At 38.0% G+C, this 22875-nt stretch overlaps 1 protein-coding gene across 1 annotated transcript in view; it reads left to right on the forward strand.

Annotated features, from left to right (window-relative positions):
- The first annotated feature begins 8588 nt into the window (after positions 1-8588).
- LOC136883156 (visual system homeobox 2-like) overlaps positions 8589-22875 on the forward strand; it is a 264833-nt gene continuing 250546 nt past the window's right edge. The window contains exons 1-2 of the mRNA XM_067155337.2: positions 8589-8743; positions 20477-20600. Coding sequence (XP_067011438.2) covers positions 8589-8743; positions 20477-20600 — 279 coding nt within the window. The remainder of the gene's footprint in view (positions 8744-20476; positions 20601-22875) is intronic.

The following is a 22875-nucleotide window of genomic DNA, read 5'->3' on the forward strand; positions in this document are numbered from 1 at the left end:
CTCTGATCATAGTCGTAGATCACAATAAATCAAATTAGTTTAAAAGATAATCCGCCTCTTTGGTGTAGTGGTTAGTATGATTAGCTGCCACCCTTGAAGGCTCGGGTTCGATTCCTGGCCCTGCTACGGAATTTGAAGCGACGTACGAGGAGAGGAGCAGCGTCCATTCAGCCTCGGGAGGTCAACTGAATAGAGGCGGGGTCGATTCTCATCTCAGCCTTCCTCGAAGTACTTTAGCGTGGTTTCCCACTTCTCCTCCAGGCAAATGCCGGGATGGTACCGAACTTAAGACCAAGACAGCTTCTTTCCCTCTTCTTTTCCTATCCCTTCCAATCTTTCCATCCCCCACAACGCCCCTGTTCCGCATAGCAGGTGAGGCTGTCTGGAAGTGGTACTGGTCCTCCTTCTGACTTCTATTCCCAAGAAAATATCTCACGATTCAAGACACTGCCCTTGAGGTGGTCGAGGTGGAATCCCTCGCTGAGTCCGGGAGAAAACCAACCCTGGAGAATAAATAAATAAATAAATAAATAAATAAATAAATAAATAAATAAATAAATAAATAAATAAATAAATAAATAAATAAATAAATAAATAAATAAATAAATAAATAAATAAATAAATAAATAAATAAATAAATAAATAAATAAATAAATAAATAAATAAATAAATAAATAAATAAATAAATAAATAAATAAATAAATAAATAAATAAATAAATAAATAAATAAATAAATAAATAAATAAATAAATAAATAAATAAATAAATAAATAAATAAATAAATAAATAAATAAATAAATAAATAAATAAATAAATAAATAAATAAATAAATAAATAAATAAATAAATAAATAAATAAATAAATAAATAAATAAATAAATAAATAAATAAATAAATAAATAAATAAATAAATAAATAAATAAATAAATAAATAAATAAATAAATAAATAAATAAATAAATAAATAAATAAATAAATAAATAAATAAATAAATAAATAAATAAATAAATAAATAAATAAATAAATAAATAAATAAATAAATAAATAAATAAATAAATAAATAAATAAATAAATAAATAAATAAATAAATAAATAAATAAATAAATAAATAAATAAATAAATAAATAAATAAATAAATAAATAAATAAATAAATAAATAAATAAATAAATAAATAAATAAATAAATAAATAAATAAATAAATAAATAAATAAATAAATAAATAAATAAATAAATAAATAAATAAATAAATAAATAAATAAATAAATAAATAAATAAATAAATAAATAAATAAATAAATAAATAAATAAATAAATAAATAAATAAATAAATAAATAAATAAATAAATAAATAAATAAATAAATAAATAAATAAATAAATAAATAAATAAATAAATAAATAAATAAATAAATAAATAAATAAATAAATAAATAAATAAATAAATAAATAAATAAATAAATAAATAAATAAATAAATAAATAAATAAATAAATAAATAAATAAATAAATAAATAAATAAATAAATAAATAAATAAATAAATAAATAAATAAATAAATAAATAAATAAATAAATAAATAAATAAATAAATAAATAAATAAATAAATAAATAAATAAATAAATAAATAAATAAATAAATAAATAAATAAATAAATAAATAAATAAATAAATAAATAAATAAATAAATAAATAAATAAATAAATAAATAAATAAATAAATAAATAAATAAATAAATAAATAAATAAATAAATAAATAAATAAATAAATAAATAAATAAATAAATAAATAAATAAATAAATAAATAAATAAATAAATAAATAAATAAATAAATAAATAAATAAATAAATAAATAAATAAATAAATAAATAAATAAATAAATAAATAAATAAATAAATAGTATGTGTCTTCACTTATGACACAATATGGACGTCAGGAACTCATTAGAGATTACAACAGACCACTAACTTCCAAACTCTTACAAATAATGTGTGTTTGATGAACAGTTTCCTAGATGTGTCTACTCTTGTTCTGATTGCCAGACACTAAAAGTGGTGGATTGCACACAGACTTAGCACACTGAACTGATGAGTGTGATGTCCTAACACAGCATGTGAGCTACACCTCATTATACATGTAATTCGGCTAACAGAGCAGCGTTGCTTACAACAGATAACAGTTTTATTTTCAAACCCACTCACGGAATTTAGAGGTGGAATGAAATGAGCATTACTTAGCAAGATTGGATGGCACAATCAGTCAGATTATGTGAGCGCCCTGTTGGCAGATTGCAATAGAATTGTTAGGATCCTCTCTCCCTCTCCCACAGATGGACCATAATCAATTGTAATGGCACACACAAGGCTTCGTACTTGTTAGCGAACACATCCATTCGTCTGTCAGTCCAATGTTATGACCAGTCTCCAAAATAAGCCGACCACTTCACTAAATGACTACTACTTCTCTCAATGGCTGATCTCTACCACAAAGATCAGCCCCCAATCTGCTAAAAGAACCATTGCATGAAATGACCAATTTTCCTCAACACAGCGAATGACATATGCCTCAACAAGATAAAATGTACTGGCTTGTTAAGGAACGGTTCTGAAAATTATACCTCAAGAATGATGTATTTTGTTTTAGTTTACCTCACCTATGTGTACGTTAAGTCATCAGACCGCAGGCAAGCCCAACTATCAGCTGACAGATAGCCTACATATTTGTAAATAATAATAATATTCAAATTAATAATTATAATAATTAAATATATATAAATAAATATTATTATTATTACTAAAATTTCTTTCTTTCTTTCTTTCTTTCTTTCTTACTCCATTTAACCTCCAGGGTTGCCCCCCCCCTCTGTCTCAGCGAGGGATTCCACCTCTACCACCTCAAGGGCAGTGTCCTGGAGCGTGATACAACTGGGAAGGAGAACCCCTACCTCGCCCAGACGGCCTCAGCCTCAGCTGCTATGCTAAATAGGGGCCTTGTGAAGGGATGGGAAGATTGGAAGGGATAAGCAAGGAACAGGGAAGGAAGCGGCCGTGGCCTTAAGTTACAAACCATTCCGGCATTTGCCTGGAGAAGAAATGGGAAACCACGGAAAATCACTTATAAGATGGCTGATAAGGGAATTGAAGCTCCTTCTCTCACTTGACCACCCGAGGCTGAGTGGACCCCGTTTAAAACCTCGCACCACTTTTCAAATTTGGCAGAGCCGGTAATCGAACCCGGGTTTCCGGGGGTGTCAACTACTCACACTATCCACTAAACCATAGAGACGAATATAATAATAATAATAATAATAATAATAATAATAATAATAATAATAATAATAATAATAATAATAATAGAAAGAGCCACTTAACTCCATAAGGCGTACAGACTATCGCTCAATTACTCCAATAAGAGTCATATTTCGTAATGCAAAGTAAATAACGTGGACCTCCAATAAATTAATAACACGGACAACATCGTGGAGCCTTTATTACAATAGTAGCCAAGCACAAATTCGTGGAGAAACCTAACAATATAACTGATAGGATGTGGTCCACAGAACGCCCGATGGAACACAGTGCATTCATGAAGAGATTTTAGGATGATAAAAAGGCGAAAACCATCAGGCCAACGAACAAGATCAAACGTGCTCTTTAAACAAACAAACAAACAAACAAACAAACAAACAAACAAATAGGGTAAGGATTCTGATGACATGTCATCTTTTAGTTGGTTCACAACAGGCATTGTTAACTTGTACAGAAATCCTGATCATAGTCTCCATAATGTAGAAACGCTAATTTATGAGCTCATTTTTGTCATTTTTTGCCATTTTGTATTTTTAGGTCATTTTCTAAAATTATACGTCATTTTGCAGTCATTCTATGGAATTTATTGGACCATTTTATACTTTTTTGTCATTTTCTTTTATGCTTGAGGATTTTGAAGCATTTACGCGTGTGGTATTGGATATTATGGCAACTTTAAGTGAGGATGAATACACAGACTTGAGAATCTTCACAACGCTTTGCCAATCTATTGACTAAAGAAATGTTGTTCAACACTTACTTCTTGGAAATGTCCACATTCCAGGAGAGATACCGCCAATTTTGGAGAAGTCTTCCTCGTCAAGAGCCCAGATTTTCTCCTGAAGACGCCGAGCAAAGTTCTCGGCGAAACGTTAAGATTTTCACCTTGTTTCCTTCACACGACAAACGCTTATTGTAATGCCTATAACACTGATATAGGCTATACACACTCCATTAGTATATTGATTCTAAAATCTGATTCAAAATTTATGTAATTTTTTAAGTTTTCGGAACATTTGACTGGATTTTTGCCTCATTTTACAGATATTTTTTAAACACTTTAGGTCATCAAAATCCTGGCCCTGATAATAATAAGTTCTGGTAATGTTTCCATTTACGTGTCCCTGGATCTCGACCTCTCTTGCTCAAATCTTAATCTTTTACAACCCCAACGGTAATAGGTTTCCACAACCCTAAATGCAAAATTAAGGCATTACAACACTGTATTCAAGCCTAAAGCACTCACTGTATGCATCTGAAACACTGATCATTGGGGTCAGTGATCAAAGATGTAGAAAAGATGGAATGAAAATTCTTAAGGAAAATTTTTGGGTCACTCTGTACGATGGGAATCTGAATGATACGGAAATCTGATGACCTATATCAACACTCAGAGAAAATCTGAGACACATTTAGGAAAGAACGTTCGAAATTTTCGACGGACATATTCTCAAAACGAATAATCGGAGATTGACCAAAAGAATTCTGAACATTGCCATATCAATTAGAGTAAGAAAAGAAAAAAAATTATAGGCAGCTCAAAATTGTAAAATATCTTCAGGATACAGGCATCGGAGGCGACATTGTATTCAATATATCTAATTTCAGAAAATGAGTCGACAATCACCGCTTTGCAGACCATCCGAGTACTATCACCTAAAAAACATGGTCAGAAGATCGCAGGAAAAGCCACAGCGAGAAGAAATAGGCAATGATTTCAGTTAAATAAGTTCAATTGCGCTCCTTACGTGGACTTGTACATTAACACCATAGTAACTGCACCAATATTTGCTTAAATTTATGGTACTCATGCTACTAAAATGTACAAGGTTATAATTATTATGATAATTTCACTATAACTTAGAAGTATTTCGAACCCATAAAAGCTGTGCTTTCAAAAACATTACTTTTGTTACAAATTTTTTAATGAATTAATAAATTTTGTCACTTCATGGCTTGATACATGCATCTCAGAAACTATTGAAGATAGAGATCCGAAATTTTGTGATGAACTCTTAGGCATCTGTTAGATTAATGAAGACCATTTTTATAGTTCCATGTGAAATACTTTCCATGTTTATTTAGGAACAACTACTGAAGATTTTCAAAAAATTTGTTTGTAAATATTAAAAACCCACACTTCAGAATTCTCACACATTTGCATTGCAATAATGGTCTACTTTGAAGACAAGATTATGGTGAACATCTATGAAAAATTTCACATCAGTTAAGTTGCTGGTTTCTGAGATACATGTGCCAACCCATTAGTAACAAAATTTATGGAACGTTACAAAAACTCGTTACAAAATTTATAACAATTTTAGTGAAGTTACAATTTTTATATGTTTAAAGTAATTGTAAATGTATAGTGAAATTATCATAACCTTGTCCATTCTGAACTTCAGTAGCGGGAGTACTATAATCAAATATTGGACCATTCTCTATGACGTACACGTACTAGTCTCCTTAAGCGGGCTTAACGGATAATAATAATTATAATATATTAATATTATACATAATTTTTGCTGTCATTGATAGGGGATGGTTCAGAATTCTTTTGGCCAATCTGAGTACTCATTCTGAGAGTATGTCAGTAAAATTTCAAACGTGTTTTCCTAAATGTGTCTAAGATATTCTCTGAGTGTTGGTATAGTTTTATAATATATTATTAATATTATTATTATAATATATTTTTATATTTAAAACACCAGGCTGATTTTTGTGACCATGAGTTTGCGAAAACAGCCGAACCAATTGACATCGTAAAGCATTCTGATGAAATTTACAACAACAAAAATTTTCCGTCGCTAGTAAGAGAGTTCGAACAGTTAAAAAATCTGAAGGTTCCTTTTACACGAGGGGATTTGCATAGTTTGATTAGAGGATTTTTATGCCGTGAAGTTGCAACGCTGACTGCCAAGGATAGTAAGTGGAAGCACAGCTAGACACAGCTAGTGCTCCGTGGTCGCTAACCCACGCTCTACATTTCAGATCCCCTTAGGAGTTAATCCAGCTCTCCCACCACGACGAAAGTCACTTCTGCCTTCACAATATACAGCTGCTCTATGTCTCCAATGAAGATTTTCATACCTCAATGGAAAGCATCTGAAAGGTTACCCTCAACTTCATTCTTCAGCCGGAATTAAGTTCTTCCTTTGAAGTTGCGGATTTTTACACGCCGTAAGTGAGTAATTTGGTGTAGATTTGTGAGGCGTTCTCCAATATTCTGTGGTAATAATTAACTGCCAGACTAATTGGTGATTAGAAAGTCAGCTCGTTCGTCAGTTAAAGGAACTGACTTCAAGTCTTGGTATTGTACTTTTAACACATTAAAGACCACCTCGCCGCCTTTCACAGTAGAGCTAAAAAAGATTTTGCCTCCCAGTTCCCGATCGATGGCATTGTTATTTCTTGTTGGCAAAGCAAAGGGTAAAATATTGTTTTGAGTTTACATAAGTATAGAATAGCCTATTTCATTCTCGGAAGGACGTGGGTTCGATTCCCCGCCAGGAAATATTAAAATTTAAGAAACAAGATTTCCACTTTTGGGGGTGCATAGTACAGGCAGCCATTTCCGAACTGGGGTCCGCAATATTAATGCACGCTTTAAGTATTTGAAGAGTGAAATTTTATTGTACACACACAATTCATAGATCATTATACTAAATTTAGGAAATATGTCTTCACTGTTGTATAACTTACTTGCAGTATATGTAACTTGGCGGATAGACAGTCCGAGTAGCAGCGAAAGAAGAAGAAATACTACAAGGCAGGGTAATTCATGAAATTGTGAGACAGAAGAAGAGGTATGCATTTCTCCTTAAGAGCCAACAAAACTGTAGTCATAATATTGAAGGATAAGTTTTGACAGTTCTTAGAGGGTTGGGAGAATATAGGAGGAGGTATGGTTGGCATGGAAACGTGGGCGGACCCTCCGTGGTTACCGTGGAGATGAGTCTGCCGCTTGTTCGTGTTGCCTGGGGATGCCAAACCTCTCAATTCTGAGTTACGTACAGCAAAATACAGCGGTTTGAGCGAACGAACAAGAGAGGCGGGAGCGAGGGGAAGGAGAAAAAACTGCATGAATGTGACAACACCGTGCAGTGCTCCTCTCTCCAGTCCCATCTCTTAAAACGCTTCTTTTAATCTTACGGGTATATATTGGTGATAATTAATATCAGAGTGCTCCTGTAGTGTGGGTAGAGTCTCCAAATGAAGCAAATGGGTCTACAAAAAATAGTACCGAAACATTTGCTCCGCACTGCAAACAAAAATCAATTTCAAAGTTAGCACTCTTGCATCTGGAAGGTCTTTGAAATGCTGAAGGAAACACAAATCAAAATTCGCGTATCAACACAGCAAGTACTCCTTCAAAGGAGAAAGAACCATTTTATCGTGCTGAAATAATTTGATACTGTATATATAAGTCCTTATTTGTAAACTGTCATTTCTTATAAAGTTAGAAAAATTCGTTCCGTGTAGCACAACTCCAAAAACAATATTGGAACGGTCCACTGTCGAAGTTGTGGCCATAAGTTTTGACATAGAATACGCAAGCCTACCACGCGATATATTTTGTCCAAGTAATATCAGTCTGGGTTTGTCATTTTATTTTTATCTAGCTGTAGTACATACAGCTTCCGAGTCTGAGCCTGATATCCTTCATTATTTCGTCCTCACTCTAGAAGACGATTATGAAATAAATAATGTTGAAGAAAATGAAGTGATGAGTTCACCCTCATGCTTCATAGAAATTTGTGTAAACGTTGGCAGAATGATTAATTATAGTGAAAGTCACGATGTCTATGCAGAGAAATCCACCTTTATATTGCAAACCAAATCGGAGTTGAGGTACTCAGTTGGCCAACACCAGTCAGTCTCAGGTCTGGAATATGTAACCACTGTCCAAAGACGCTAAGGTCACTCTTGTTTTCAGTAAATGTAAGGTACATAAAAACCATATACTGGACTTGGCCCCATGTGGGAAGTGAAGTCTATTGTTGTGTCAAAAAAAATTTACAAAATTTTATAAATTCTGACCTTATAATTCAGTTCCATCTTACTTTTTATTTTATTTCATTAGCAGCGGTTACAGTGCTGTTCTAATTTGCAAATGGATATTAACGAATTGAAAATCCTTTTCACATGTTTCATACGATTTTTGAATTAATGTGCAAAATGTTTATTTTGTGGGGTACATAGCTGGCTGGTGTATGGTTCAGGGGTTAAAGAGTTACGCCCTTCCTCAGGCCAGAGGAGAGAAGTGTAGGTAGGAGATTAGTTGGAGAGGATGACTGTTTCAGTGTTCGAAACCCAGTGTAGTGAACTGCTACTAAAACCACGTCTTCTTGTTTCAGGTCTGAGCCATCTGGACGCCGCTAAAGACTTCACCTGTGACGGCGTGAGTGGCTTCAACAAGAAGAAGAAAAAGAAGAGGAGGCACAGGTGAGAGACGTTCCCTGTCCAGATAGAAACCAGTAGCAGTAGGTTGCTTTGCTAGAGCCTGTTTGTTCACTGGTCTTACTTTCTGTATTCGCAGCCGGTGAGTTAACTGTCTGGGCCATACGACACTTACACTGGGAACACAAAGTTAAGTACCGTTTGCTCCTGAATTCCTTTTATTTATTGATCATGGCATAACTAGCGATGTTTGACAACTTTCACTAAACTTGTATATCACTAGGCCATAAGAATCATGATATATATCGCTGCAAGTGGCGTGTATACACAGTAATACAGCCTTTGTTTTGAAAATTCCTTCATTTAAACCTTGTGTTTCCATACAGTCGTAAGCAGAGTTGATAGTTAAATTGATAAAATCCTTTGTTGTTCGTGGCCAAGTTAGAGCCGTTGGCCCTCTCTTACACTTAACCACAAAACTTATTACTGCTGTAGTCAAAACATTCGTGGACTGGCATCTGCAATGTAGGCAACACGACTTACATTTGTGTATTACAGTCATAAAGTTCGTAGACTGACGCCTATAGTGCAGGCAAGACAGCCTACAAATGTGTACTACAGTCAATACGTCCTTGAGCTGGCGCTAATAGTTCAAGGATCACATAGTCCTTTGACCTGCCTCTTTCCCGTCGTGGTGGTACGGACGATTTCGGCTTCATTATCTCTAACGTTGTCCGACTCGTTGGCTGAACGGTCAGCGTACTGGCCTTCGGTTCAGAGGGTCCCGGGTTCGATTCTCGGCAGGGTCGGGGATTTTAACCTTCATTGGTTAATTCCAATGCCCCGGGGGCTGGGTGTTTGTGCTGTCCCCAACATCCCTGCAACTCACACACAACACATAACACTATCTTCGACAACAATAACACGCTGTTACCTACACATGGCAGATGCCGCCCACCCTCATCGGAGGGTCTGCCTTACAAGGGCTGCACTCGGCTAGAAATAGCCACACGAAATTATAATTATACCATCCTGTTGCGCAAACTCTCGGCTTTAGTGAATTATAGCGACACTAGACGCCCAGTCCACGAACTTAATGACTCTACTACGTATTACTCATACTATAAAAATTATGAAAACATAAAATACTATAAACTACAAAATAAAAGTAGCGTTTAAACAAAAAATGGTTTTATTTATTCTCAACGAAATAAACATCCAGCCGCCATTTCGAATGACCGCAATCATCCGGAAAGCAATGCAATTTTTATATAAAATAGAAATGTAACATAATGAGTCATTATTTTCTAAATAAAAGATTATAAATGGCGATTTAATATTGTCAACGAATCACACTAAATTTAATGACAGATACACTGTATACCTGTCACCGCGATACTCAGTTTCTTGAGATAAGAAGTCATATCCTTAAGACAAAGAAGTAACTACCTGCATAGTACGGATTTGAAAAATATTAACTTCATAAAAATAATTTAAATCCTATAAAGAATTATACAGCTTCATTAAATAAATAAATAAATAAATAAATAAATAAATAAATAAATAAATAAATAAATAAATAAATAAATATAGTGGCTTTAATCCAGTATTTATTTATTTACGTTAAAATCGGAAATTTTCTAAAGCGAAAGGCACGTAAGTTGAGATGGTTCCAGGAGGGTGAGAAAGATCTGAGAGAGGTGGGCATTACGGAGGATAAAATAAATGACAGAATTAGTTTAAGAATGATAGTGAAAAGCTATGAGGATTTTTTGGTTGAGACAAAACCCAGAAGACAGAGAGGCCCTTCACCAGAGAAGCGGAGGAAAGCGCTGATCGATGGGCTCAAGAGATACTGGCAGGATGTCAAAGCCGCTAGATGAACAAGACACAGAAACTGAAAATGAGATTGGTTGTTAACACGCAGTCCATAGCAACACAGTTTGAAAAACAAATAATAATAATAATAATAATAATAATAATAATAATAATAATAATAATAATAATAATAATAATAATAATACAAGGACGGAAACGTGAAACGATTCTTTTTTGCTCACATAGTGAGAAGGGATAACACGAGATTGACAAAACGAGTGTGCGACCATATTTACAAGAATAAGAACGGCAACCATTGGATCTACGGATTGTGACAGAGATTGGAGTAATAGAAAATATATTATGAGGCAGAAGAACATTCAGAAGACTGATAGGATTTCACGGGTTTCCAGGAGAAGTAAATGAGGAAAGGTATTAACATCTGGACACAAGAGAGGAGGAAACAGCAAAGCGAATGGATGAAGAACTAGTGGAAGTCAAAAAAAGAAGGAGCAAGGCTAATGCACAGGGTTGCTTTCTTTGCTCCTTAAATGACCAACTTTGAAAAGAAGAAAATAATAATATTAAATAAATTTAACTAAATTTTGCAACACTAGATAAAAATTAACTATTTTAATTTGTACTAACCTTGTATTCTTCTAATTGGTAAATACTGATATTTTAAAATTGAATAATTGATATACACCGTTAAATAATAACACCACATTAAGAAAGATAAAGAGCTAATCAATCTGTGTACGTATAGTATGGCTGTTATAGATTTACTACTACCCGATAACTAAACTTAATTTGCGGTGCCATATTAACTTCATAGGCTATTTTCTCTGACTGTACGTCAAAACCTTACCCTCCCGTGCTAGAAATACTGTTGGGAGATTAGAAGAATGCACTTGACCGGTGAAGAACGGGGCGAAGGGGTTTTCACCAAGAGAGCCAGTGACGCAATGGTTACCATAGCAACCCCGCTACTATCTAGGCGACTTTATATTATCTTCTACTGGCATCTCTTCGCTCTTGTCAGTTGTAATCCAGCGAACTGAAATATGTGAGTCAATGTTTTCGTGTAGCAGACACGAGCAGATAAGAGCCGATCTGTCTGGGCTGAACAGGAAGTTCGTGCTTGCAGGCCACATTCCTCATTCTTGCATTCTTCTCATCTCTACACAGTACCAGTGTAAACGGGTGCAAATTTATTTCTGTCAGTCAGCTTGTATTTCCTTACGTTGCCAACTCAAACCTGTGCACTACAACCTAAAACAGATTCCAGTTACTTGCTTTGGTCTACAAGTAATGGTTGAAACATGAGCTGTAGCATGAGTATTGGTACAGTAATTTCTTAGTGTGTGCCTGTACTTAAGTACTTTCCTACAAACACGGTAGCTTGATCAGATGTTACTTTTTGTTTTCTTTCAATTTATAAAAGCATGATGTTTTGCTAGGTGTTTTCGAATTAGTCCGATGGTTAGCAAAGGGGGTGGTGCCAAACTGGTCCGACGCTAAAATATCAAAAACAAGGAATGAATAAGCCTTATTGTCCGCTCATATATTATACCAACTGCCTCAATGAAATGATACAGGACAATATAGAAATATATGTAGTGGCCATTCCGATAGGTTAGTTTAGGTTCGTTAATTTTGACCCGATTGCGTCTTGTCACCTTTTCAATATTTAAGTCCGGCTCCAGAGCTAAATGGTTATCGTCATGGCCTTTGTTCACAGGGACCCCGGGTTCGATTCTCGGCAGGGTCGGGAATTTTAACCACCAATGGTTAATTTCTCTGGCACGGGGGCTGAGTGGATATGACATCTTCGTCATCATTTCATCCTCATCACGATGCGCAGGTCGCCTAAGGGAGACAAATCAGAAGACCTGTATCTGGCGAGCTGAACATGTCCTCGGACACTCCCGGTACTAAAAATATTCATTTTTTTATATTTAAATCCCCCAAAAACGACTAACTAAAAGTCTTTCTCACTTAACATGGAAAAGCAAGTAGTACATTTCACTGAGCCTGTCTAAGAACTGACACCGTTTCGAGAGAAGTGAGGCAGCTGTTGAGGTGTGTGTGTGTGGGGGGAGGGTGGTAACCAGTTCGGTATTTCCTGCCTCGACCTGCCAATACCCGTCGGTCCAATTCAATCCCGACCATTCGTTATGGGACAGAAAATGTCTTTGTGATGTTTTGACCGTCAGACCAGTTTCGTACTACCCGTTTTGCTAACGAAGCGTTATAGTAGCGCCATAGTTTTCACATTATTGTATTTCATAATTGTTCATAGGAGAGATGAGCATAGTAGATTCTAAAAAATAAATGCCTCTTATTTTTTACTTCATTACTTATAGCAACCTTTAATTATTTCTTTGTTCGAGCATTTTTATTTAAACGCCGTGTTGAAAACATTTAATTTCGTATATCGTTATATACATGTATCGTACAGAGTACCGTATTGATGAAGTGTATTGTACACCCCTCCAGGCTTGCGCTACGTGATAACGTCCTGCGCTAGCGCTCGTAACAGCTGTTTCTCCTGCACGCAGAGCTGTCAATCAGCTAATTACCTTGACTTGCCCGCTGCACATTACTCTCATAACATCATTTTGGCACACAATCACTCATACAGAAGCACTTAACAAAGAGCTGCTGGTAAGAGATTTTAAATCTACTTATTGATGCAGCATCCTCAATGTCCTTTTGGAGAGCATTGTACCATCCTGAGGAGGTGACAGTGAATAATCCACGATATGTGGTTGTTCGGTGGACAGGTAATTTTAGGGACGGACACTGTTAATTTAAGAGTCAAAATAGTGAGATTCTCAGCACCTTAGACTGAAAATGGAGAGTTCAGGTTAATAAAAGGCGAGAAAATTATAATAATAATAATAATAATAATAATAATAATAATAATAATAATAATAATAATAATCCACAGCCTGTTTCCAGCCATTCGACAGGGTCAGAAAAGAAATGAATGAAGCCCCATCTAGCGGTAAGGATAGGAAATGCGCCGGCTACCGAAGCCTGTCACACACCTCTGGGGCAATGACAGGTACAATTAAATGGTATTGGAGAGAGACGTTCGAATAAAAGATGACAGGGAAAATCGGAGTACCCGGCGAAAAACTTCTCCCGCTTCCGCTTTGTCCAGCACAAATCTCACATGGAGTGACCGGAATTTGAACCACGAAACCCAGTGGTGAGAGGGTGGCGTGCTGCCACCTAGCCACGAAGGCCCTTCAACCCGAGAGCTTCGATTTTGTAATCTGATCGCTTGAGGTGGGATATTTAGTAGGATCAGCGCTTGGCTATGGAAAGAACGAATCCTCGTCAGTTATAATCTGGCAATGCTGAGTCGGTGACGTTGATGATTATTAGCTGACGTCAACAATTTGTGCTTTTGAGTAACATTAATTATTGAAAACCGTTAGTAACTAAGTAGAGTTATAGTGTGCTTTCTAAACTCACGGAGCGTACGATTTCATATAAATAACTAAACTCCGGATTTTTTGGCGTAATAGGTTAGAGTGCAGACTAATACGGTTATTATAGTCGTAATATTGAAGGGTGCTTTGAGACAGTTTTAGGGGGAAGGTCCGTTTACTACCTGTCTGGGAGGGAGAAGTGGGTAGGAGGTGTGGTTGCCATGGAAACGTGGGTGGACCCACTGTGGTTGCCATGGAGATAAGACTGCTGGTCACCTCGTGTTGCTTGGAGTTGCCAAACCTCTCACTTCTGAGTTACGTACAACATAACACACGGTCTGAACGAACGAACAAGTGAGCCGGAAGCGAGGGGAAGGAGAAAGGAATACAAGAATGTGGCAACACCGTGAAATGCTCCTCCCTCTAGCCCTATCAATCAAAACGCTTCTTTTAATATTACGGTTATAGCAAATATCACGTAGCCCGTTCTTTCGTAATGTAGCGAGCGTAACATACGAGGGTTGGAACTTAAATAGTGGCAACACTGCTGTGGAGACGCTATGCAACGGAATCTAATATTGTCGCTGATAGCACACGTTGGTTACATACCTACCTTACCTCAGAGCAAATGGACTCGCCCTTCCCACATCACCTGCGTGCGCACAAGCGAGAGAAACACAGTCACATGTGAGCTAGCGGTCTAACGTAACGTTGTCACTATGTTTTCCAAACGGGAACAACGGATTTGGATCAAGATTGAATGTGCTAGAGGTCGTACAGCACGACAGTGTCATCAAGGTCTTCAAGAGGCTTGCGGGGAATCTGCCTTACAGAACAGTGGCACGTTAGGCAAAAGCCTTCAACGATGTTCGGAAAACTATGGCGGACATTCATCGGGCAGGTCGTCCTACGAGCGTCAGTGAAGACGAAGTCCATGCTCTTGCCGCGTTACTGGATAGTGATCGAAGCCAGACGATTCGTGAGCTCAGAACTGTTGCAGAGATTCGACAGGCACAGACCGCTCCATTCGCACCATCAACAGAACAGGCTCTGTTAAAGTTATACTACGACTTCCACATCCCTGGCAATGGGTTATACACAATTCTGGTGACTACATTGAAGGACAGTAAGCCGGGCTGAGTGGCTCAGACGGTTGAGGCTCTGGCCTTCTGACCTCAACTTGGCAGGTTCGATCCTGGCTCAGTCCGGTGGTATTTGAAGGTGCTCAAATACGTCAGCCTCGTGTCGGTAGATTTACTGGCACGTAAAAGAACTCCTGCGGGACTAAATTCCGACACCTCGGCGTCTCCGAAAACCGCAAAAAGTAGTTGGTGGGATGTAAAACAAATAGCATTATTATTATTATTATTATTATTATTATTATTATTATTATTATTATTATTATAAGGACAGCAAACGTTGCTAACATGTAACTCTTTTGTATCTGTTGTAAATATACAGAGTTATTCAGCTTGCACCTCAATATGTCCTTGCCCGACTTCACACCGTCTGATGCGGCAGGAAAACCGCGCATGCTGTTCTTATTTATATCTCAAAAAGTAATTTTCCGATTTTGGAAATACTTACATATTTGAACTTGTACGCAGTTGATCTTTTAGGCCAGCTGTATGAATTTGTGCCATTCTAATTAAAATTATGGAGTTAGTATCAATATCTCGGTTATTAATCACCCCATGAGGTTAAGTAGCACGTTATTTTTTCAAGCCCCTGGGTACCATGTACGAATATGAAAACAGAATGCCGATAACTTTAATGGTTAGAAGTTATTTCTGTATAACATGTTAGGTGAATAACCCTGTATAGTTGCCACTCTTTAAGCTCCAACCTTCGTATATTCCAAGGGTTCTGATGGGCCGCGCCCCTAATATTTATGTAGAACTTTGTACAGGCTAGCGTATACTTCTTACTCCCTTCAGTATGTTTACATTCTAATCAATTACTGCTAAAAATCCCGGCTCTCTATGTAAAACATCATCGCGCATTGGCATGAAGTAGACAACTCTCACCAACTACGGAAGAATATTAAGTTTTGGAGTCTGAAACGTCTATCTTTCAGTAGATATACATAATTTCATCAATTGAACTGATGACACTTTGATTTAGAGGTGCGTCATTAGCTCAGTGGCTTAACTGCAGTCTTTTTACCCAGAAGGCTGGGGTTTGAATACTTGCAATCAAATCAACATCAGTCCTAAGGAAACCAAAATGAGCCTGGTGGCTCCAGTGCTCCCAGAGATAACCGGGATAAGCTGAACATAACTTCCTTTTCGTTTGATTCAAACATAATTATGCAGAGGACCGATGCTCCAAACGAGAGTTTCAGTTTGATATGTTTTGACTAACATACCACATTCATAATGATGAATTCTGATGTAATTACACAACATGCATTACGTAATGTTCAAATAAGCAAAAGACGTACCTTTTCTTCAACCTTGTAAATAAGTCTCCTTTAAGTGATAGTGATTGTTTCAAAGAAAAAATACACCCCGTCACTATAAGTGGTTGTTGCTTTCGCACTCGACAAACACGACTAGAGAATGCAAAAAATAAAAAAAAATATGGTGCGTTCCTCTATCAGATCTTGATAAGTAATTTTCAAAATTATGAAAATGAGAAGTTAGTACATTAGTATTTGTAGCATTTATAAAGTTGTCGTTTAGAATTTTGAGGATTTATTTCGTTAACGGAGGAAGTAGATGTAATTTTATGAGCTTGATACAAAATTAATGTTTGCAAGAGATGCGTTGTAGCACAATAACTGAATTAAATAACTTATAAAAAACTGAACCGGGCGAGTTGGCCGTGCGCGTAGAGACGCGCGGCTGTGAGCTTGCATCCGGGAGATAGTAGCTTCGAATCCCACTATCGGCAGCCCTGAAAATGGTTTTCCGTGGTCTCCCATTTTCACACCAGGAAAATGCTGGGGTTGTACCTTAATTAAGGCCACGGCCGCTTCCTTCCAACTCCTAAGCCTTTCCTATCCCATCGTCGCCATAAGACCTATCTGTGTCGGTGCGACGTAAAGCCCCTAGCAACAAGAAAACTGAACCTAATGCAAGTCTGTCTTTCGTTGAAGTTATCCTAAATCAAATTATAATTTTTGAAACAATGTCAGATTAGTCCTCAATATGTCCTATTTATTCATTCATTTAATACAGAATTTGCATAGCCTGTACGAATGTCTCTATTGATGACGTTAACGTATGTGTGCGTTCATAATATTCAGTTAGTCATACTGATTACCTCTGTGGATCAGTGGTAGAGTGTCGGCCTCCGGATCCCCAGATAGCGGGTTCAAACCAGGCAGAGGTAGTCGGATTTTTGAAGGGCGGAAAAAAGTCCATTCGACACTCCATGTCGTATTATGTAGACATGCAAAAGATTTCTGGTGATACATTTGGTGTTTACCCGACAAAATTCATTAAATCTAAGCCATAGACGCCCAAGAGAGTTTCGGTTTAATCGGTCTGCCATCTAGTGGGCCTAGAGTAAAACGGAACGTCGAAATTGACGAGCAGACAGCCAGATGGCGTCAAATTGAAATGTTTGCACACGGTAGCTGAGGCCATACGATTATTATTATTATTATTAGTTAGTCATATTTATTTCATGATCCTTGCGTCTGGACCTAGAGAAATAGAGCTTCTTCACAACTTTCGTAAAATATGTTCTTACGGCCAGTCTTGGTGGTGTAACGTGCCGCCTGCTTCGTTCGGGCTTCGATGTATTCACTGTCGCCATACTCCTAGGGGAAGATGCCAGTTTTTACTACGGCTAGGGTACACTCCAGTCTCCACTTCGAACCCTAGCCGTGACAACAAAGCATAATCAGGCCTAGACACCAAACTGGAAGTCGGCCTCCCACCACCATGCCCAACTGCATCCTACCTGGCGTAGATCTTGCCTACACAGACGATGTTCTTTTCAGATACCTGAAAAATGAAGGAATCCCGATTATTAACATCCGGAGAATACACCAGAACTTCATGCCAACTGACCGGGTACTCCTCCAACTCTCTTCAGAACGAGCGGTCCAGACTGCAATAAGATACGGAATTTTCATCAACGCCAAGCCTCATTACGCCGAGCCCTGCCCACCCCAACTGGAAAACGAGTTCGGACCTGACCCGGGAACCAAGCCACCTTGCCGGCCACCTCCAATAAGGACACCCCCATACATCCCACCACCCCAGCCAACAACCCATCCCCTCACTACCCTAGTCACTACTATTACCACCACCATGGCTACTACTCCTGCCCGCAGCTCTCCCTACACCCCTACAACCACTACCACCATGACCCACTCCTCCCCTATTATGATGTCCCCCGTTTCCCTATCCAACCCAACCCAACCGGCGACAGAAGAAGCAGCCCACAACACCACCATGGATACAGAAAGGCCACCGTCACCGCCACCAGCCACCGAGTCCGAGTCCGAGTCCAATAGAACAACCCAGCATCCACCAGCTCCAGAACTTCATACCAGCTGTGTCATCAGAGGAGTGAATCCAGCCATCCCACCGGAATTAATAAACCAAGAACTTCAACGCGCAGGACTACAACCGAAGAAAGTAAGCAGAATCTACAACGCAACAGGACCCACCTACATGATAAGAGTTCAACTCCAGCTCCCCGAAGAAACCCACCGCCTGACCGAAAACGGAATCCAGCTCTTCGGGAAGCACCATCGGGTGGAAGCATCACGCTCCCCTCCGCAAAAACCCACCCGCCCCAATCGCAACCCTTCCCAGAACCATACCCGTCTAGCTCCCCCTACCAACTCACACAACAACTCCCAGCTCCTTCTACTACTCCTAACCTCCCTAGCAAACATCACCTCCTTCTACCATCAAATCATACCACTATTCATCCCAAACAATCGCAACCTCATTAGAATTTAAGTCTATCTTTGTAACCAGCCAATGTATGTAAACCTAAAATAATTCCAAACAATGTATGTAACCTCAAAGAAATCAATAAAAAGCAAAAGAATGGATACTGCACCTTAGCCAAGAGGCCAATCCCTCACTTCAACAAACCCAAAGCTCCTTCCTTTTATCACCAAACCTCTACAAATCCCCGAACCCCGCCAAATCTCCTGGCCAGAGAGAAGGCGTAACCTTCTAGGTGGCCCGCCCCTTCCCTTCGGGAAGGGGAATGAAAACATCCCCCTTGGTCCTTGGTCCTAGGAGAATACTTACAGTTCTTATGTTAGGAACAACATATACAAACTCCAAGATGTAAGAATTCAGAAGGTAGTCTATGATTAATTACACATATTCCGAAATCAAATGAATTTTCTCGGGTTAAACTACAACTTCTAAACACATTTAAGATATTATAGACTTTTCGTACCGGGCGAGTTGGCCGTGCGCGTAGAGGCGCGCGGCTGTGAGCTTGCATCCGGGAGATAGTAGGTTCGAATCCCACTATCGGCAGCCCTGAAGATGGTTTTCCGTGGTTTCCCATTTTCACACCAGGCAAATGCTGGGGCTGTACCTTAATTAAGGCCACGGCCGCTTCCTTCCAACTCCTAGGCCTTTCCTATCCCATCGTCGCCATAAGACCTATCTGTGTCGGTGCGACGTAAAGCCCCTAGCAAAAAAAAAAAAAAAAAGACTTTTCGTTACTAGCAAGAACTAGCATTTCGTGTTATATCATCGACAGGGGTACAAAATTAAAGACGAAGACTAAAACAACATACAACAGCGTTGGCACCTGTTACTGCCGAACTTAAGTCCGGTTACAAAGCTGAATGTACAGCGTCTTGGTCTTCTGTACTCGGGGCCTCGGGTTCGATTCCTGGCCGGGTCGAGAAATTTTTATCTTAAAGAGTTAATTACTTCGGCTCGGGGACTTGTATTTATGCTCTCCCCAACATGCCTGCAACTCGCAAACCACACACTATACCGTACTTCAGCACAATACCATACAGTTTCCCATGGACGAGAGATGCCGCCCCTTACGTTAGAGGGTCTGTCTTACAAGGTCTCCACCAGGCTAGAAATAGCCACAGAAAACGTATTATTATTATTATTATTATTATTATTATTATTATTATTATTATTATTATTATTATTATTATTATTCGTCTTTTCCGAATATATTGGGATCAGCACAGCATTTGTGATTTAGTCCAGTTTTACTGCCGAATGCCCTGCCTGACACAAAACCTGTGTTGAGGGGTGTATTTACTGTTGCATATTTCTATGTTAGTTGGTAGTGTGATGTATATTGAAGTGTATTGAGATGGACACAAACAACTAATTCCAGACAGAGAGTAATTAAAGTTACGCAGTTAAAATTCTCGACCCAGTCTTAACTAGAACTCGAGTCCTTCTGAACCGAAAGTCAGTACGCTGACCATTCAGCCAAGGACACGGCCCAGTGCAGTGACATTATTTCAAAAAAAAGTATTATTCCCATATTTCTTGTCAAGTGCGGTTCACTTCACTCTCAAAAACTGATTAATTGTTATTTTTCTGTTCCTCAGGACAATCTTCACCAGCTACCAACTGGAAGAGCTGGAGAAAGCCTTCAAGGAAGCGCATTATCCGGACGTCTACGCTAGAGAGATGCTGTCGCTGAAAACGGACCTACCCGAAGATCGAATACAGGTCTGTCAAAATCTTCTATAATATTGTATAACTGGAAATTTTAAATTAGGTTACAGTGGAATAATAGTAATTTCTTGTGGATATTACTAGCCTCGTGCAGCAATGTGTGATAGACGCTGCAAAGTATTTTCTTAATTTTTAGACTATGGAATTTAGTGCCGGGAGTTTCTGAGGACATGTACGTTTTGTCAGTTCTGTAGCTGATTTTTCCTGTGTTGTCTGTGGATTTAGGTGTAGTTGTAAGGGATAAGAATGGGAAGAAATCGGCCGTGGACTTCAAAGTCAATTCATTGTCATCTCTCCATTTGATTTATTTCTAAATGACTGTTGCAATCTATCATGGCAATTGACTGGAGTAAATATATTAATTTTGCAGAGAAAAGACATATTTCCTTCTTCTACCTGTTAGGAACGTGTTATGAAAGTTTGGACTACCTCATTGTCCTATACAGAAATACATGAAACTGGGAGATAGTTGATGGGCTTGCCTTACTGGCTGAAGATTTACGCAGGAAAGGTCACAATTGGACAGGAAATCTTAGATAATTGGTTTGTTTCTCTAACTTACACCTGATCCGCAGTTTTACTCAACTTTATTCTGTATCTAAATTATTAAAGTAATCTGTTTGATAAATACTGAATCTTCAATAAAAACATTTCCAATACGAGGCGTGTTTCTTTAAGTAAGGGCCATTTGAAAATAACTGCACAACGGAAGATGATTTTCAAACACCACATTTATTTGCAGATTTACTCTGTTTTTCAACATAACCGACAAGTTTGTTTAAACTCTTATCATACCGTAAAACTAAGTTTTGAATACCCTCTTCATAGACACTTGCCGTCTGCTCCGATAAGCAAGAGTTCTTCGTCTTGATCTTGCGCTAGGACGGAGTCTGTTTGGCCTTCACCTTTACACGCGAATGTGTGTTTCTCCATTCCATGCTCTATTGCTTCGATTCGGGCGTGATATGTGAAACCCGTGTTTCGTCTCCCGTTACGATCTGACTCAACATGTCGGCATGACGAGTCAAAAACGGCATCGAACACTCAAATCTGTACAAAAACAAACGATTTTAGTGTTCGATAAGTGTTGAGTGTCCCAGCGCAAGATGAAGAACCCTTGGTTATCGGAGCAGGCGGCAAATGAACTTAGTTGTAAGGTATGATAAGCGTTTAAACTAACTTGGCGGCTAAGTTGAAAAATAGAGTACAGTATGTAGAATCTGCAAATAAATGTGTGTTTGAAAATCGTCTTTCATTCTGTAATTATTTTCAAACGGCCCTTACTTAGAAAACACGCCGCGTACTTCCGTATTTTAACTTAAGGTATTTCAGTAGCCCCGCATACATTAAATGCACTCTTGAGATGTGGCAACTTTATCAGCGAACGTGAGACACCGAACTTAACACTGCCGCCGAATCAAAATGCGTAAACCAGGTGTTACTTGCCCTTGAAGTAACATCTGCGCCATAATAATAAGGACGTTACGAGAGTAAATTCTGTTGTGTACATGACGGGACAGTATAGTCTGCAGATATCAAACATCAGTACATATAAGTTAACACGTTGTTTAATTAATTTACGCTTATTTAAAAAATAAAGAACACTGGTATAAAAGCTTTTTTCAAGAGCGCGAAATACAAGTTTATACTTATATAGTAGATCTAATAAAAATATTAATTTACAATTTTAAAAAATCTCTCCAGGCCATCAAAGCCATGAAGGCCCTTGGAGGGGTGGAAGGTAAAGGCTTCCACTATTCGTAACCTCGGCACTTGATGGTGTACAGCGGTTAGCTCTACGCCAGGCCTACTTTGCACCCAGGAATTAACCTGGTACTCATTTTTGGTGTAGGCTGAGCGAACCTCAAGACCATATACACCTCCGGAAGTGGAACTCTCGTTTCTTAAATTTTACGACTTCCCGACGGGGATTCGAAACCACGTCCTTCAGGGTGAACCGAGCACGCCTTTACCGCCTCGGCCAGGCAGCCCGCACTCAAAGTATCATTAGAATTAAATGAAGGACCATGTAAGGTGTGAAAATTGAAGACTATCTAGGAAGATAATAATAGTTGACAAGGACAGGTTTCAGTTGGCGCGATGAAAGAAAATGAACCAATCACATGTAGCCTAACTAGAAGCTTCGTCAGATTCAACTGGGGCTCCCTGATTCACACACACACAAATCTCTCAGGCTCTGAACAGCTTGTAGATGTTCCGTGCTGATTTCTCCGGCAACCTTTGCAAATTGTCATTTAGTGAGGTGACG

The sequence above is a fragment of the Anabrus simplex genome, chromosome 11 (genome assembly GCF_040414725.1).
Source record: "Anabrus simplex isolate iqAnaSimp1 chromosome 11, ASM4041472v1, whole genome shotgun sequence".
NCBI lineage: Eukaryota > Metazoa > Arthropoda > Insecta > Orthoptera > Tettigoniidae > Anabrus > Anabrus simplex.